Genomic DNA, 15,946 nt, shown 5'->3' on the forward strand with positions numbered 1-15,946 from the left:
ATCTCCCTTTCCTGGGAGCCCTGGAGATCTGGGACCCTCGGCTCTTCCCCTGGCTCCATGCGGGAGATTATGGGCCCCTCAGGGAATCCGGCTGGTGGGGAAGGAAACAGGCGAGGGAGAGGGCGCTTGGTGAAATCTCCCCTGAGGGCTCGGTACAGAGACCGTGCCCTGATTTTAACCCCAGCCCCGTTCTCTGTAGTGGAGGGATGTTGGATCTAAGCAGGGGGAAATGTTCAAGGGGTCCCCTGGAGGCAGTGAGATTTCTGGGGGGAGGGGCAGTGCCCCTTGCAGGGAACAAAGGGAATAGAAACAGGGAATAAAAGCCAGGAGTCCTGACTCCCAGCCTCGGCTCTCACCCTTTACACCCCCACCCCCTCCCCACCCGGAGCAGAACCCCGGCGTCCTGACTCCCAGCCTCTGCGGTAACCCACGACAGCCCCCAACACAGCGATAGAACCCAGGAGTCCTGCTGACTCCCCCTGCTCAAACCCACTGGATCCCCCTGGTCCTGAATCTCACCCATTCAACCCCGCTCACCCAGAGCTGGGGTTAGAACCCAGGAGTCCTGATTCCCTGCTCCCCCCCCCCCCCGGTAAACTAGCACCCTCCCGCTCCCCGCCCGCCCGGAGGCTGCTAACTGGGGGGGGGGGGGGCCCGCAGGGCATTGGGCTAAGGATTCCCCGGGATGATGGGATCCAAAGTGGGAGCCTCTGGGCTGGGTGTCCCCGGGAAATCCTTCCTCTGGGCACCCGGGCGCCTCCGGAGACTCCAGCCCGGCTAGCCCAGCAGCGCAGCGCCCCCAGCCCCCTGCCCCCACGCCGCGGCTGGCTCCGGGTGCAGGGGGGCCCGGGGCACGGAGCCGATCTGTCCCGGGCGGCGCTGGAGCCGGAGCTAGTCTGCGGCAGGAACCAGCAGAGGCTGGGATGTTTCCCCAGGGATGGTGTTTATAACGGTGCTGATTGCCCGGACTCCTGGGTCCTCAGGGGAGAGGCCAGACGGGAGGGAGCGCTGTGCTCGTCTAGCCTGCCCTGCTGTAGGAGCCAGGCTCCTAGGGCTGCCCCCCAGGGACAGAGGCGGGCTGGGCCCCCGGTGTGTCCCGGCCGGGGAGCAGATGCGGAGGAAGGGAGCGGAGAGGAAGATCGGCGGAGCAGGAGGCAGGGAGAGTGAGGAGGAGAGGGGAGAAGGACCCCCCCCACCCCCAGCAGGAGACCCAGACAGCTGGGGGGGGGGGGATGGCAGCCCCGGTAGGAAACACTCCCTGAGCTCTGCCCTTGGGCGCTACTGTAACAAACCCGGTTAATAAGAAGTATGTAGTGGGGTTAGAAATGTTCCCTAACCCTACTGGGGAATCAGAACCGATCTTCGGGCGGGGGGGGGGCGGCTAATTCGGAGCAGGGGGACAGTGGGAAATGGGGCACAAGGCCTTTCCCCTCTAGGGGGCGCCGACTCTGGTCCAGCCCCAGGGCAGGGGGACTGGCTGGCTCAAGGGGGATGGGGAAGGGGGTCTTTCCCCTCTAGGGGGCGCCGGCTCTGGTCCAGCCCCAGGGCAGGGGGACTGGCTGGCTCAAGGGGGATGGGGAAGGGGGTCTTTCCCCTCTAGGGGGCGCCGGCTCTGGTCCAGCCCCAGGGCAGGGGGACTGGCTGGCTCAAGGGGGATGGGGAGGGGGGGTCTTTCCCCTCTAGGGGGTGCCGGCTCTGGTCCAGCCCCAGGGCAGGGGGACTGGCTGGCTCAAGGGGGATGGGGAAGGGGGTCTTTCCCCTCTAGGGGGCGCCGGCTCTGGTCCAGCCCCAGGGCAGGGGGACTGGCTGGCTCAGGGCAGGGGGGACGGGATAGATCCGGTTGGGGACTATCCATGGTCGCTGCAGTGGCATTTGGGGAGTTACACAATGGAGAATGTGAACAGCGTTGTTTTCACTGTCTGCCCTGGAATCACTCGCCAGGTGCCGGTGGGGTTCGAGGAGGTGGCCGTGTGTTTCTCCCGGGAGGAGTGGGGGCTCCTGGACGAAGGGCAGAGGCAGCTCTACAGGGACGTCATGCAGGAGAACTACCAGGCTCTCATCTCACTGGGTGAGCCGGCACTGCCCCTGCTCCCTGGGGATTTGGGGGGGCTTATGCACCCAGGGAGGCTTCAGCTCATGACTCTTCCCGAGCCCTATAGATTTCTGGGGGAGTGGCCCCTGAAGCCCCCAGACCTCCACCTCTGACCACTGGGATGTATTGTATTTATATGGCTCTAGCACCTCTGAGCCTCAGCCACGGCACTGTGCTGGGTGCTGTATATTATATATTAAGTGTATTATGGTAATCCCTAGGAACCCCAGTCATGGGCCAGGACCGCATTTTGCTGGGCACTGTACATTATTTATTAGGTGTATTACAGTAATGCCTAAGAAACCCAGTCATGGGCCCAGGCCCCCACTGTGCTCGGTGCTGCACAGACCCAGAGCAGAGACAATCCGTGCCCCATGGAGCATAATGCAGAGCCCTGTCTCCCTCACAGGGGGCACAGCCCACCTGCCCACAGGCATCTCCCTGCCCCCAAAGGGTCCCTGTGAACTTTCCCCCTCCACTCTGATCCCGTGTCCCCCCACAGAGAGCGGGGCTGGGATTAAAATCAGGGTGAATTCTCTGCACCGAGCCCTTGGGGGAGATTTCAGCGAGCCCCGTCTCGCCTGTTTCCTTCCCCCGAGCAGGATTCCCTGTCCCCGACCTGGCTGTGATCTCCTGGATGGAGCGAGGGGAAGAGCCGAGGGTCCCGGCTTTCCAGGGCTCTGAGGAAAGGGAGATCACCCTCACAGGTGAGGAATGAGGGACACCGGCTTGGAGTGAAGGGGGAAGCTGGGGTTCCAGCCAAGCCAGCGGGAGCCCCCCACTTCTGTCTCCCCTCACTCAGTGTCATCCCCAGCAGGTCTGTGTCCTCACGGCAGGTGTCACTCCTGGATCCCACCCCTGGCAAGAGCCCTTCCCTCCCCCAGCCTTTCTCTGAGGGCTTAGCTGGGATGTTGGGGCAGCCCCGAGGAAGGGTTTTGGGGGGATTTGCTTCCTGCCCATCAGGTTTTCTGCTCAGTGACAAACCCTTTTGCTGACCCCTCTCTCACTGGCGCAGGGAACGAGTCCCGGCTGTATTCTCTTGAGGAATTACTCCGTGAAATTTTCTCAATGTGTTCCTTGAAGGACATCAAACTCCATGATCATGTTATGGTCCCCTTCTGGCCTGGAGTCAGTGGGGCCAGATCCCTGGAGGGTGTAAATCAGTGTTGCTCTGCTGGAGTCCGTGGGGCCAGATCCCCAGAGGGTGTAAATCAGCAGTGCTCCCCTGGAGTCAGTAATGGGGCTCTGCCCATTTACACCTTCATCTCTGAATCTCTCTTCCTTTCCCAGGAGGCGAGAGGCGCTGGAGGCAGAGCCAGGAGAATCCCATCCAGGGAAGCCTCAAGAGGCTGCAGCCCCAGCAGACCTTCCCAGGGATAGCCCGGAAGTGGGCCATGCAGAACCCCAGCCAGGGCAGGGCTTGGGGGAGCCAGCCCGGGGCACCCCCGCCTGGCAGATCTGCTACATCCAGCCGCCAGGAGCGAGGCTTCGGCCGGCTACTGGGCATCCTCTTCGAGCCCTCGGCCGCGGCGAGGCCGCCTCGGCCCAGGGACCACGGGAGGGCCCCTGAGCGCAGCAAGGGCTCCGGGAGGCCCGACGGCTGCACCGAGTGCGACAAGAGCTTCCGGCAGAAGCCGCACTTGGCCACCCACCTGTGCACCCGCACGAGCCAGCGGCCCTACCTGTGCGCTGCCTTCGGCCAGAGCTCCAACCGGATCGAGCACCGGCGTGCCCGCACTGGCGAGACCCCCGTCCGCGGCCTCGACGGCGGGAAAGGCGTCTGCCTCTCCGCTCCAACCTGGCGCAGCCCCGGCGCCTCCATGCGGGGGAGCGGCCCTACCTCCACGCCCGGTGCGGGAGGAGCTTCTGCCGCAAGCACCGGCTGACCCGGCACCACCAGGGACACACCGAGGAGGAGGCTGCTGCAGTGCTCCCCCATGGGGGCCGCCCCGGCCGTAGAGATCAGGGCTGCACCATGCGCTGGGGGTGGGACGCTGCCATTCCCGGGTTGGGTATTGCCTCCAATGTGATGCTGGAGCGCCAGGGCCGGGCCCTCTGCTGCAGTGGGGTCCCGCGGAGGCTTCTGCAAAGCTCCAGGGAAAGTCACTGGCTGCAGGCAGCAAAATGTGTTGTGATTGGTTGATGATAATTAGACGGGGCTGCCACCACCTCTTGGCCACCAAAAGACTGTCAGACAAGCTTAAAGAGAAACCTTACAGCTCAAAGGAAAGGGAATAAGGGTGACTGTAAAAAATAAAAGCCTTACTTAAGACTTTACTTTTCACAGCCTTCACTGGTTTTCCTTCTTTTTGTGTATCTTTAATACGAGTGTGGAAGAAAACAATGTCCTCACTCTGACTTGGAAGCAACAAGCCAGAGGCAGCTTTATTATGAGCAGTTGCATAGGAGAATACAGATGGGCAGGGATTCCTCTCCCTGGGCAGGTCTCCGTTAGATAAACAATTAGGGCAAGCATTTGTACCTTTTGTTACCAACAATAATGATCAACAACCACATCCTGTTTATACATATTCCTTCTGACGTCTTCCTTTTCTCAGCAGTGTGTATTCCATTCTTATCTAACACAAGGTCGAAAAACAGCATCTCTTACCGGTTTTCTTGTTCCACTCGCCCAGGGCCTGCCTGAAATCTCACATTATTAGAGCTAGTGTTAGCCTGACTCTTAACTTTATTCCTAGAAGTCAAGATATCTGCGTTCAAATTCCCTTTATCCTTTTCTCTACTTCCACACTAGGATAAAGAGATTTGGTTATTGTTACTATGGGATTAAGTCAGCAGTAATTTGACATGAAAGCCCAGACCGCTTTCAACTCTTTAGTGTTGAATGAGGGGTTTAATCTTACCCCTTGTTGGACCTGGAGCCCCCCTTTCTGGACCTGGGGCCCCTCTTTTCAGCACAACAAGGGCCCTGAGTGAAACTGGGATCACTAGACACTACTGGAATAAACTGTAAGGATTCATAGACTGTAAGGGACCATTAGATCATCTCCTCTGATCTCCTGTATAACACAAGCCATACAACTTTCGTGAATTAATCCCTGTTTGAACAAGAGCAGATCTTTTAGAAAAACTTCCAATCTGGATTTAAAAATTGCCAGGGATGGAGAATCCACCACAGCCATTGGTAAATTGTTCCACTGGTTAATTCCCCTCACCGTTAAAAATTTGCAAGGCACTGATGTCTTGGTAAAACTGATTATTTTAATAACTAATAATCCCAGGAAATCCAGAGTTAAGAGGAATGAGGGACACCGGCTCGGAGTGAAGGGGGAAGCTGGGGTCCCAGCCAAGCCAGCGGGAGCCCCCCACTTCTGTCTCCCCTCACTCAGTGTCATCCCCAGCAGGTCTCTGGAGAAATATTGGCACTTCCCTATCTTGTGCATATTCATTGCAACAGGGCATCTCATCCCAGAGAAGGGAGAAAATGCTCCCTCTCTGAGCACCTACAGAAACCTCCCCCTGTCTTTGGGATCCGATCACCAATGAGTGCCTGTTCTGATGATGTAATCCTTTGGGGTGGAGTGGCTCTGGATAAGAATGCCTTTGCCTTCCTTCGACCATTTTCAACCGAGCTCAGTGGAATTATTTCTGTTAAATAAACACAGTCGTTGAGATCATTAAATATTAGCAGGCAACTGTATAGCACGATCGAAAGGCTGGGAGCTGAGAGGAGGTGAATTCCAACAGGAAATAAAGGTCTGATTTTTAACACTCAAGGGGATTAACCGTAATTTATCTGGGAATGTGGTGGATTCTTTTATCACTCGAAATCAAGACTGGACATTTCTCTTCAAACGATCTAGCTCCACCAGCAGTTATGAGATGGATGCAGGAGCTACTAAGAGAAATGTTCGGGCCTGTGTTAGCAGGTCAGATTAAGATGATCCTAATGGCCCTTTCTTGCCTTAAAATGTATTAATCTATTATTACTCCACACACAGTAAACATACCTGAGTGTGGGATCTGACATGGCTGAACTGGCCTAATTAGAAGAGACTCTCCACGACCTCATATCTTTTTCCACATTTGGGCAAAGTGAGTCAAAAACACAACAGGTCAGAATCCACCACTCACCCCCGTGGGGGCATTTTAAATTCGCTTTGCAACAGGAATAAGTCGCAACACAACATACAGGGCAGGAGGGATTCATGCCGGCTGCATGCTTTCCTTTTTGCATTTCATGCAGGTGAGGCAATGAATCGGGTCCAGTCAATTTCCTTTTTGTTTCTAATCCATTTCACTTCCAGGCTCTGACATAATGCTGCAATCTCTGGGTTGCAAACAATGCAAGTTTAACAAAGCTTCCCCCGCTCACTTATCAGCAGGATTGGAAGCTAGGCCCTTAAAGTCCACAGCATGGGCCTCTACTGCTTGAGATAAAGGAGTATTAGCATGCAGCTGTAGAAGGCTGTTATCTTCCATGTGGACCAGCCACAAGAGGCAGAGAAAACTATAAAAGGTGCATTTTCTTATTTTTTTTAAAAAGCAGGCATTAAACAAAAATTCCCTGCCCCTGTTCCTATAACCCCAGACATTATTAAATCAGGTCATTTTTTACAAGAGAGAACCCAGGGGTCCTGGCTCCCAGCCCCCACTCCCCTCGCAGAGCTGGGGCGAGAACCCGGGGGTCCGGGCTCCCCTCGCAGAGCTGGGGCGAGAACCCGGGGGTCCGGGCTCCCCTCGCAGAGCTGGGGCGAGAACCCGGGGGTCCGGGCTCCCCTCGCAGAGCTGGGGCGAGAACCCGGGGGTCCGGGCTCCCCTCGCAGAGCTGGGGCGAGAACCCGGGGGTCCGGGCTCCCCTCGCAGAGCTGGGGCGAGAACCCGGGGGTCCGGGCTCGTTCCCGGGCAGCAGGAACGGTGGGGCCGGGAAGATTTCCTGGGGACCGGGTTGCCGGCGCACCGCATCCTGTCCCCGCTGAGCTGCGGCTGGCAGCCGGGTGAGCGGCTCCTCGGCCCGGACCCCGGCGGACGGAGCTTCTGCCCCTCCGGGCAGGGGTTCGCCTCCGTCGGGAGTCCCGCAGGCGGAGCCCTGTGCCCCGGATGGGGGGTAGAGAGCAGCTGAGCTGCAGGGATGTGGCTTTCAAATAACCCCGAGCACCGCCAAAGGGAGGGGGTGGGGTCGGGGGGGTACAGGAGGGGGAGGGCTGGGAGCCAGGACTCCTGGGTTCTCTCCCCAGCTCTGGGAGGGGAGTAGGGTCGGGGGAATACAGGAGGGGGAGGGCTGGGAGCCAGGACTCCTGGGTTCTCTCCCCAGCTCTGGGAGGGGAGTAGGGTCGGGGGGGTACAGGAGGGGGAGGGCTGGGAGCCAGGACTCCTGGGTTCTCTCCCCAGCTCTGGGAGGGGAGTAGGGTCTGGGGGGGCTACAGGAGAGGGTGGGCTGGGAGCCAGGACTCCTGGGTTCTCTGCCCAGCTCTGGGAGGGGAGTAGGGTTTGGGGGAATACAGGAGGGGGAGGGCTGGGAGCCAGGACTCCTGGGTTCTCTGCCCAGCTCTGGGAGGGGAGTAGGGTTTGGGGAATACAGGAGGGGGAGGGCTGGGAGCCAGGGCTGCTGGGTTCTCTCCCCAGCTCTGGGAGGGGAGTAGGGTCTGGGGGGTTACAGCAGGGGGAGGGTTGGGAGGTAGGTACAGCAGGACTCCTCTGTCATTATGGCTTGATCACTGCTTCTCTATGGAAGAGCCCAAAAGTGCCCTTGTGAAATGTCACCTCCGCTTGGATCTGCCCCCACCTGTGTGCACAGAACAGGGCCAGGTTTACAATCAGGCAGCAGCCTTTTCTACTGAGCCCTCAGGGGAGATGTAACAAACTCACCCATTTCCTTCCCTGCCAGCAGGATTCCCCATCCCTGCCGTGATCACCGAGATGCAGGGAGAGGAAGAGCCATGTGTCCCGGATCTCCGGGGTGCTTGAGGAACAGGAGAGCCTGAAAGGTGTCCACAAAGGTGAGCAATGAGTGACACTGGTTCCAAGAGTGGCCAGGAGTGAAGAGAACAGCTGGGGTCCCAGCAAAGCCACCGGGAGCCCCCCAGTTCTGTCTCGTCACACTCAGTATCATCCCCAGCAGATGCCCTGTCCTCATGGCAGGTGCCATTCCTGGCTCCCAGCCTGGCAGGAGCCCTCCCCTCCCCCAGCCTTTCTCTGAGGGCTCAGCTGGGCTATTGGGGCAGAACCAGCCTGTCCTCTCCTTACTGGGAAAGTGTTTAGGGGAATTGACTTCCCGCTCCTCAGGTGACAAACCCCTGCTCAGTGACAAACCCCTTTGCCACCCCCGGGGAGTTTATCAACTGAGCAGACCAACTTTCTGACCCAACAAACAGGAACACCCTTGCCCCGCCCCTTTTCGGAGGCCCTGCCCCTTCTCCGAAATCCCACCCTGCTCCCTCCACCCTCACGCACGTGCTCATTTTCACCACACCAGCGAGGGTCCCTTTTCGACCAGGTGTTTGGTTGAAAACTGGACACCTGGCAACCCCAGGGAATGAGCCCTGGCTAGATTCTCTCTCTCCCTGCAGGTGGCAGGATGGATGAGGAGAGTCCCCGGCAGCATGGGCCAGTGGGAGCAGATCCAGATGGGGCATCACCTGATGAGGATGTTTCCATGGGAGAAGATCCACATGGGACGCTGCCTGGTGGGAACGAGTCCATAGAAGAAAACCCAGATGGGGTAATGTCTGATCGGAATGAGTCCGTAGAAGAGGACCCAGATGGGGCGTTGTCTGATGAGACTTTATCCCAGGTTCCAGCCCTGCGGCGAACCTCCGAGCGCTCTCCTGGCTCACCAACCCCTTCAGCCCTGGAATCTCAGTGGGAAAAGCCCCCAGGGCTGCCTCTCCCATTGGCACCCACCCAGCCCAGACGAGCCCCCAGGAAGCCCCCTTGCCGCGAGGCCCCCCCGACCATCTGCAGCGAGTGCGGGAAGAGCTTCACCCGGAGCTCCCTGCTGGCCCAGCATCAGCGGGTGCACACGGGGGAGCGCCCCTACCAGTGCACCGAGTGCGGGAAAAGCTTCAGCCGCAGCTCCACCCTCATCCAGCACTGGAGGACCCACACCGGGGAGCGGCCCAACACGTGCCCCGAGTGCGGGAAGGGCTTCAGCCAGCGCTCCGACCTGGTGAAGCACCAGCGCGTCCACACCGGGGAGCGCCCCTACCAGTGCCCCGACTGCGGTCAGAGCTTCAGCCGCAGCTCGGACCTCATCAAGCACCAGCGCGTCCACACCGGGGAGCGGCCCTACATCTGCCCCGACTGCGGGAAGGGCTTCAGCCGCAGCTCTGACCTCTTCCAGCACCAGCGCACCCAGCGCGGCGAGAAGCCCTACCAGTGCCCCGAGTGCGGGAAGAAGTTCAGCCGCAGCTCCAACCTCATCCGCCACCAGCGCACCCACACGGGCGAGCGGCCCTACGTCTGCCCCGACTGCGGGCGCAGCTTCTCCCAGAACGCCCACTACACGGACCACCAGCGGAGCCACCGCCGTGAGAAACCCTTCCACTGCACCCAGTGCGGCAAGGACTTCGGGCGCAGCTCCACCCTGGTCAAACACTGGCGCACACACACCAGGGAGACGCTGTGAGCCTGGGGCAGAGGGAGGGGCCTTCAGCTCCCCAGTCACGGACCAGGAATCCCAACGTGGCCTCCTGGGGAACTTGACCCAGTATCTCCCTCGGGGTCAGCTTGGATTGGTGGTGCCACTAGTCACGGCTGGTCCCTTGGAGGATTTCATACAGTGTGTTGTCCAGGGTCAGCCTGATTAACAGTGTTGCGAGTAGAGTCCTTGATGCTCTTCTCCTGGAGGATTTGAAACAATGTCTCCTGCAGGGTCCATCTGATTCCGTGTTTCCAGTGGGGTCACCCCCCCTTACCTGGCACATTTGATACAATGTTTCCAGCAGGGTCATTTCTCCTTTCCCGAAATAATTTGATTCAATGTTTCCAAGAGAGTCGATTCTTCCCTGGAGGTGCCTAGGCCAGGGTCCGCTTGATGCAGTGTCTGCACTGAGATCCAGTCTCTTTCCTTGGGTGCATTGATACGTTGTCTCCAATAGAGTCACTGAACTTGGTACAATGTTTCCACCGTTGTCAATTCTTCTGTCCCGGTTGATTTGATACAACTGTATCCAAGAGTGCCAGTTTTTCCCAGGTGGTATCTAGACTAAGGTCAGTGTCATACAGTGTCTCCACTCAGGTCCATCCTAACGACTTTGGGTGAGTTGATACATTGCCTCAAATAGAGTCAACTCTCTTCTCCCAGGGCAGTTTGATTCTAGGGTGACCAATACTCCCCTTGAGGACGGGATACAATGGTCAGATCCTCAGATGGTGTGAATTGGCATGGTTTCATTGCAGTGAATGGAGTTCTAGTGAGATACAGCAGGTGAGGATTCACCCCAATGTCTCCATCATTAGCTCTTCTTTCTAGGGGCATTGAAGCCAGGAACCTGATCCTGCTCTCACTTACATGGCCATTTTACATCAGTGTAATTCGACTGACGTCAGTGAGGTCACTCCAGATTTACACCAGGGTCACTGAGATCAGAATCCAGCTGTAACTCATCTTCCATGGATGACAGCGGGGTCATTCCAGATTCATACGAGGGCCATTGAGATCAGACTATGCCTTGATTTCATTAACATCAGTAGGTCCCTCTGGATTTACACTGAGGTCTCTGAGATCAGAATCCAGCCCTAACTGCCTTAACTTCAGTGTGGGGAGATGGTCATGGGGGAAGATGGTCGCTCCAGCTTTACACCACCATTAACTAGAGAGGAATCCTGCATCAATTCTGGTTTCCTGGAAGGCTTGAGGCTGTTTCTGGACTTTTGCAAACCTGTCCATAGATGACTGAGTATTTTTACCTTGCAGAATAAGTAAGTGGGTTAGGAAATTTGACAATGAGGATTGAAAAGGGGAGGAAATACAGAAGCAGCAGGTATTCTGTAGGAGGTGTTCTGTTTATTTCTCGGGGAACATGTAGGTGGGGGCAGGGGGAAGGGAGGAAGGAACCAGAAGCCGAGGCAACCCCTAAAGGGATCTATGCTTTTACGGACAATTGGTGGAATATAAAGAGTAGGGTCCTACCAAATTCATGCCATATCATGGACCATGAAATCTGGTCTCCCCTCTGAAATCTGGTATTTTATTTACTTTTATCCTGTACTATAAAAGTACCCTATACGGTAAAAGTACACAGAATTTCTCAAACTGCGGGTCCTGATCCAAAAAGGGGGTCGCAAGTCTGTTGTGGGGGGGGGGGGGGGTCACAGTATTGCCACCCTTCTGCACTTCTGCTGGCCAGCTCTGAAGGCAGCACAGAAGTAAAGGTGGCAATACCGTGACCCCCCTACAATAGCCTTGCAACCCCCTCTTGGACTGGGACCCCAGTTTGAGAAATGCTGAGTCTTAAGGGCTTCGTGTGTTTCTTTTGCCATTTTCAAATGCGTATTCATGTTTCGTTACAGCACCGTGAAATTCAAGATTTCAATATCTGAAACTGTGACAGTCAAGATTTTTAAAATCCTGTGGCTGTGAAATTTGCAAGAATGGACCGTGAATTTGGTAGGGCCCTAATAAAGAGATGTCTAAATGCTCCTTGGAGTAGGGGGAGGTGCAGTGCCTCAAGTCAGGTTAATTTCCCCCTTTACCCCTTGCTCTGCAAGAATCATTAATGCACAGTCCCCTTCAGACCCAGCTTTAGAAGGGAGGTCCAAGCAATCCCATTTCAAAAGCTGATCTCACTTTCCTTATGGGCTCTGACTGGGTGATTCAATGGAGTGTCTGTGTTATCTAGGGCCATCTGCAACTTGCCTGAAATGTTGGGGCCCTTTTTCTGACTTATCTTTGGGCAACTGAATTTGGGGACTTCCGGTTCAGAACAAAATGAGCCTCTTTTGCTTGTGCTGTATATTAGAGGAAATAGACTCATAAGTCTTTGCTCAGCTCTAGCCACAAGAGGGTGGTATAAACCCACATTGTGCGATCCACCCGCCTTTTGTGTCTTGGCATTTCACCTGCTTGTGGTAGAATTACCCACAAACCACACATCTCTGTCTGTGTCCCAAGCAGCGAACACGGGTCATATTTGTCTGTATTAAATTTCCAGCGTAACTGCCTTTCATGTGTCTAAGAATGAGGGGGGGGGGGTGTTGTTTGTTTTGCTCTGTTTTTGTTTGTGCATGTTTCCCATTGGTCAACTTTAAATGCTTTTTGAAAAACATGATGTTTAATCAGCCATTGGAACTCCCTGCCACATGATATAATGGAGGCTGAGACTTCGGTAGGATTGAGGGAAAAGGATTTATATGGAACATGAGCATCTCTACTAGACCAGTGGTTTTCAACCCGTGGTCAGTCCGCAAACTATTTCTAAGGGGTCAGTGAAAGCTTGTTACCATAAAACAGTAGTTTTCAGTCTGTGGTCTGCGGACCCCTGGGGGTCTGCAGACTACTTCTAAGATTTTCAAAGGAGTCCATATCTCCATTTGAAATTTTTTTAGATATCTACAAATGAAAAAAGGTTGAAAACCACTGTATGAAACAAAAATGTATAAGAGATCTAAGCCATCATAGCTCTGGGCATAAGGCAGGCACTAATGTAGCAGAGTGAGGAAGAAACTTTCACAGTGGGTAATTTATTTTATAATGGCCCAGGACAGGGCTTCTTGCATCTTCCTTGGAAGCAGCTGATGGTGGCCGCTGCTGGAGACAGGATGCTGGGCGAGATAGTCCATTGGTCTGATCCAGAGTGACAGGGAGCAGGTGAAATATCAGGCTAGATGGGCCCATGGGTCTGATCTCGGGCAGCAAGGAGGCAGGATACTGGGTCATATGGGTCCATTTTCTGAGCTGATGCAGTAATGCCCTGGAATACTGTTTCTGGTCATAAACCTGGTTCATTGTTTGGCCAATATCTTGTCCTTTCTGGGACCAGTGCAGAGGAGAATTGCTAATTCACCCAACCTGATCCCAACTGAGGGACAATCTTCCAACCCCATGTTCAGCTTGTCTGTTTGTAGAGGCAACACACCGTATTTCTGCTTCTCTCAGTGTCTGTCATTATTCTGGTTTGTAACTAAAACAGCAGTAAATATATTGAAACAGGAAGGGAGCTGGCTGGCTCAAGGAGATGGGGAATGGGACATGAGGCCCTTCCTTTCTAGGGGTGCCAGCTCTGGTCTGGACCCAATGTGCGGGGACTCAGAGGGTGGGGAATGAGATATGGACTGGCTGGCGTAGGGAGTAGGGAATGGGATATGGGGCCTTGCCTTTCTAGGGAACACCAGCTTCAAGACAAGCTTGCCATGACTGACTCGGGGAGGGCAAGGAACGGGATATGGGGTCGTTCATTTATAAGGTATAAAGCAGATAGTAGTAGTATCTGGCTGATGAATCTTGCCCATATGCTCAGGGTTTAGCTGATCGCCATATATGGGGTCGGGAAGGAATTTTCCTCCAGGGCAGATTTTCCTCCAGGTCCTGGAGGTTTTTCTCCTTCCTCTGTAGCATGGGGCACGGGTCACTTGCTGGAGGATTTTCTGCTCCTTGAAGTCTTTAAACTACGATTTGAGGATTTCAATAGCACAGATATAGGTGTGAGGTTTTTTGCAGGAGTGGTGGGTGAAATTCTGTGGCCTGCGTTGTGCAGGAGGTCAGACTAGATGATCATAATGGTCCCTTCTGACCTAAATATCTATGAATCTATAAGTTCCAGACTGGCTGGCTCAGATGGGTCAGGGAATTAGAGTATACCCCTTTGCACTAACAAGGAGTATGAGCTTGTCCTGTGTTAAAAATAAGGTGTGTGCTGTGTGGAATATTGTGAGATAAAACAAGGCCATTTTCGCACCTTACCCAGAAGAAACAGCTGTCTTGTGAGAAGATTCTTTGTGGCTCTGAATAGCGTCCTGTTTTGCAGGACAGAGAAGAAGAGAAAAGATCTAGTTTCAAGAAGACAGATTTGAGTTGGGGCCTGGAGGAAGACGGAAAGATTCCTTGAAGACAGGGACAGAAAGTGAAACTGCAGGAGAATAGAATTTGAGTGAGAGTTTGAAGTTAAAAATAACAGGGGTAAATCCCTCCACAGTAGGTAGCTACAAACAAATGTTCAGATTGAAAGCCTAGACTGGAAGTTGAAGGTTCTTCTTAGAAGCAGAAGCTGAGGACTGACAACTCAGTACTTTAGTGAGTGGCAAAATTATCCCGTAAGTCAAAGAAAGAAAAGATTTCAGAGTAGCACCTGTGTTAGTCTGTATCTGCAAAAAGAACAGGAGGACTTGTGGCACCTTAGAGACTAACCAATTAATTTGAGCATAAGCTTTTGTGAGCTACAGCTCACTTCATTGGATGAAAAGAGTCTTCCTACCTTAAGTGAATTATTAAGGACATCTGAAACAGAACTGGTAGGGAATTGTCCAATGAATTTTTTTGTCAAAAATTACCAATTTGTCAAAACTAAAAATTGTAATTAATTTTTGTCAATGCTGACAAAATTTTCAACAAATTTATATCAGAACAATTTTTTAAATGGCTCTTTTATTTCATTTTTTTACTTCACTGTTTCACTTCATTCTGACATTAGGATTTCATTCCGAGTTTCCTGTTTCTTTTCAACTTTACCATGTCATTTCCCCCCCCCCCCCACCCCTCCCCCGGCGTATTCCTACCCTCCTTTTTCTGCAGTGTAGCAGTGGAATTAGAAATCAAAATGACCACTAGTGGCCTTCATCTTCCAAGATGACAAAGGTCAAAGCATTTTAGGTTTGACATTTTTGACTCAAAACATTTCATTTGGACATTTTTTCAAATCAAAATGTGTCAAATCATTAAAACTGACCCTTTCGATGTTGTGGACACAAAATTTTCTGGGTATTTTGGTCTAGTGTAACATTTAAAAAATATAGCTTTTTGTCTCAAGTCAGGATAAAACAAAACTCCACAAATCACAACCTTTTCAACAAAATGAAAATTCCATTTTTCAGCCAGCACTAATTTGAGGGTGAATCCAGAGGCCATCCAGTTTCACCCCAAAATGATTAAAGTTTGGGAAAGTTATAAGTCACTGAAAACAGGGATTGGGATTTTTAATAGGGATTGTCAGGAAACCTTAACAATTGTTGCTGCCTTTTAAAACAGACCGTGGATAGATGGATGTGGGTAAAGGGACTTTGCAGCACAATTGGGCCCTGATTTTGATTCCGGAAAGAAAAATGGAAAGCTTTGGTAAAAGCTGTCAATGTTTTCTGTCTTCTGTGACTTATTTTTATCAAGGTCGTTTCCAAAAGCGTTTACTTTTTTTTATGTATCAAAAGCCAGTTCGCGGTTGAGGGTTTTGGTTCGTGAAAGTGTCAGTAATCATAGAACCACACAGTTAGAAGGGACCGCAAGGGTCATCTAGTCTAACCCTCTGCCAAGAGGCAGGATTTGTTGTGTCTAAACCACCCACGACAGATGGCTGTCCAGCCTCCTTTTGAAAACCTCCAGCAAAGGAGCTTCCACAACCTCTCTTGGCAGCTCTGTTCCGTTGTCCTACTGTTCTGACAGTTAGGAAGATTTTCCTGAAATTTAATCTAAATCTGTTTTGCTGTGCTGTAGTTTGAACCCATGGCCTCTTGGCCTGCCCTCTGGCAAGAGAGAACAACTTTTCTCCACCTTTTTTATGGCAGCCTTTCAAGTATTTGAAGATCGCTGTCGTGTCCCCCCTTAGTCTCCTCTTTTCCAAGCTTAAACATACCCAGTTCCTGCAGCCTTTGCTCCCATGGCTTACGCTCCACCTCTTTGATCGTCTTTGTCTCTCGCTTCTGGATCCTTTCCAGTTTCTCTGCATCCTTTCTACTCAGCGGTGA

At 53.5% G+C, this 15,946-nt stretch overlaps 3 protein-coding genes across 10 annotated transcripts in view; all 3 read left to right on the top strand.

The window, feature by feature from the left end:
• The first annotated feature begins 766 nt into the window (after nt 1-766).
• Nucleotides 767-4,369, top strand: LOC311522704 (zinc finger protein 517-like). Of its 3 annotated transcripts, none has more exons than XM_084632192.1 (4): nt 768-1,306; nt 1,942-2,068; nt 2,695-2,799; nt 3,383-4,369. In XM_084632192.1, the coding sequence occupies exons 2-4, from the start codon at nt 2,035-2,037 to the stop codon at nt 3,976-3,978; spliced, it is 735 nt and encodes a 244-aa protein (XP_084488318.1). In that variant the 5' UTR covers nt 768-1,306; nt 1,942-2,034; the 3' UTR covers nt 3,979-4,369. The 3 variants fall into 3 exon arrangements, with proteins under 3 accessions (XP_084488319.1, XP_084488318.1, XP_084488317.1); XM_084632191.1 differs by having other exon boundaries at nt 768-1,244; XM_084632193.1 differs by lacking the exon at nt 2,695-2,799 and having other exon boundaries at nt 767-1,244.
• Nucleotides 4,370-5,787: 1,418 nt separating this feature from the next.
• LOC311522674 (uncharacterized protein) lies at nt 5,788-9,683 on the top strand. 5 transcript variants are annotated; one of them, XM_084632161.1, is made up of 3 exons: nt 5,788-5,809; nt 7,944-8,052; nt 8,623-9,683. In XM_084632161.1, exon 3 carries the CDS (start codon nt 8,631-8,633, stop codon nt 9,678-9,680), a length of 1,050 nt encoding a protein of 349 aa, XP_084488287.1. In that variant the 5' UTR covers nt 5,788-5,809; nt 7,944-8,052; nt 8,623-8,630; the 3' UTR covers nt 9,681-9,683. The 5 variants fall into 5 exon arrangements, with proteins under 5 accessions (XP_084488287.1, XP_084488285.1, XP_084488286.1 ...); XM_084632159.1 differs by having other exon boundaries at nt 5,792-5,809; nt 7,941-8,052; XM_084632160.1 differs by lacking the exon at nt 5,788-5,809 and adding an exon at nt 6,552-6,572.
• Nucleotides 9,684-10,132: 449 nt separating this feature from the next.
• Nucleotides 10,133-15,946, top strand: part of LOC311522658 (integrin alpha-D-like) — a 48,667-nt gene continuing 42,853 nt past the window's right edge. Inside the window, exon 1 of one of the 2 annotated variants that reach the window (XM_084632116.1) lies at nt 10,133-10,264. The gene's annotated coding sequence lies outside the window, so the exon portion shown is untranslated. The remainder of the gene's footprint in view (nt 10,265-15,946) is intronic. The other variant, XM_084632117.1, reaches the window with a different exon arrangement.

Source organism: Lepidochelys olivacea (genome assembly GCF_965140295.1).
Source record: "Lepidochelys olivacea isolate rLepOli2 genome assembly, chromosome: 6".
NCBI lineage: Eukaryota > Metazoa > Chordata > Testudines > Cheloniidae > Lepidochelys > Lepidochelys olivacea.

Excerpts from the sequence above, each read along its gene's own strand:
- LOC311522704 (XM_084632191.1), top strand. Across the intron at positions 2,069-2,694 it reads CCAGGCTCTCATCTCACTGG|GATTCCCTGTCCCCGACCTG; the intron begins GTGAGCCGGCAC and ends TCCCCCGAGCAG. Across the intron at positions 2,800-3,382 it reads AAGGGAGATCACCCTCACAG|GAGGCGAGAGGCGCTGGAGG; the intron begins GTGAGGAATGAG and ends TTCCTTTCCCAG.
- LOC311522674 (XM_084632161.1), top strand. The coding sequence starts at position 8,631 with ATGGATGAGGAGAGTCCCCGGCAGCATGGGCCAGTGGGAGCAGATCCA.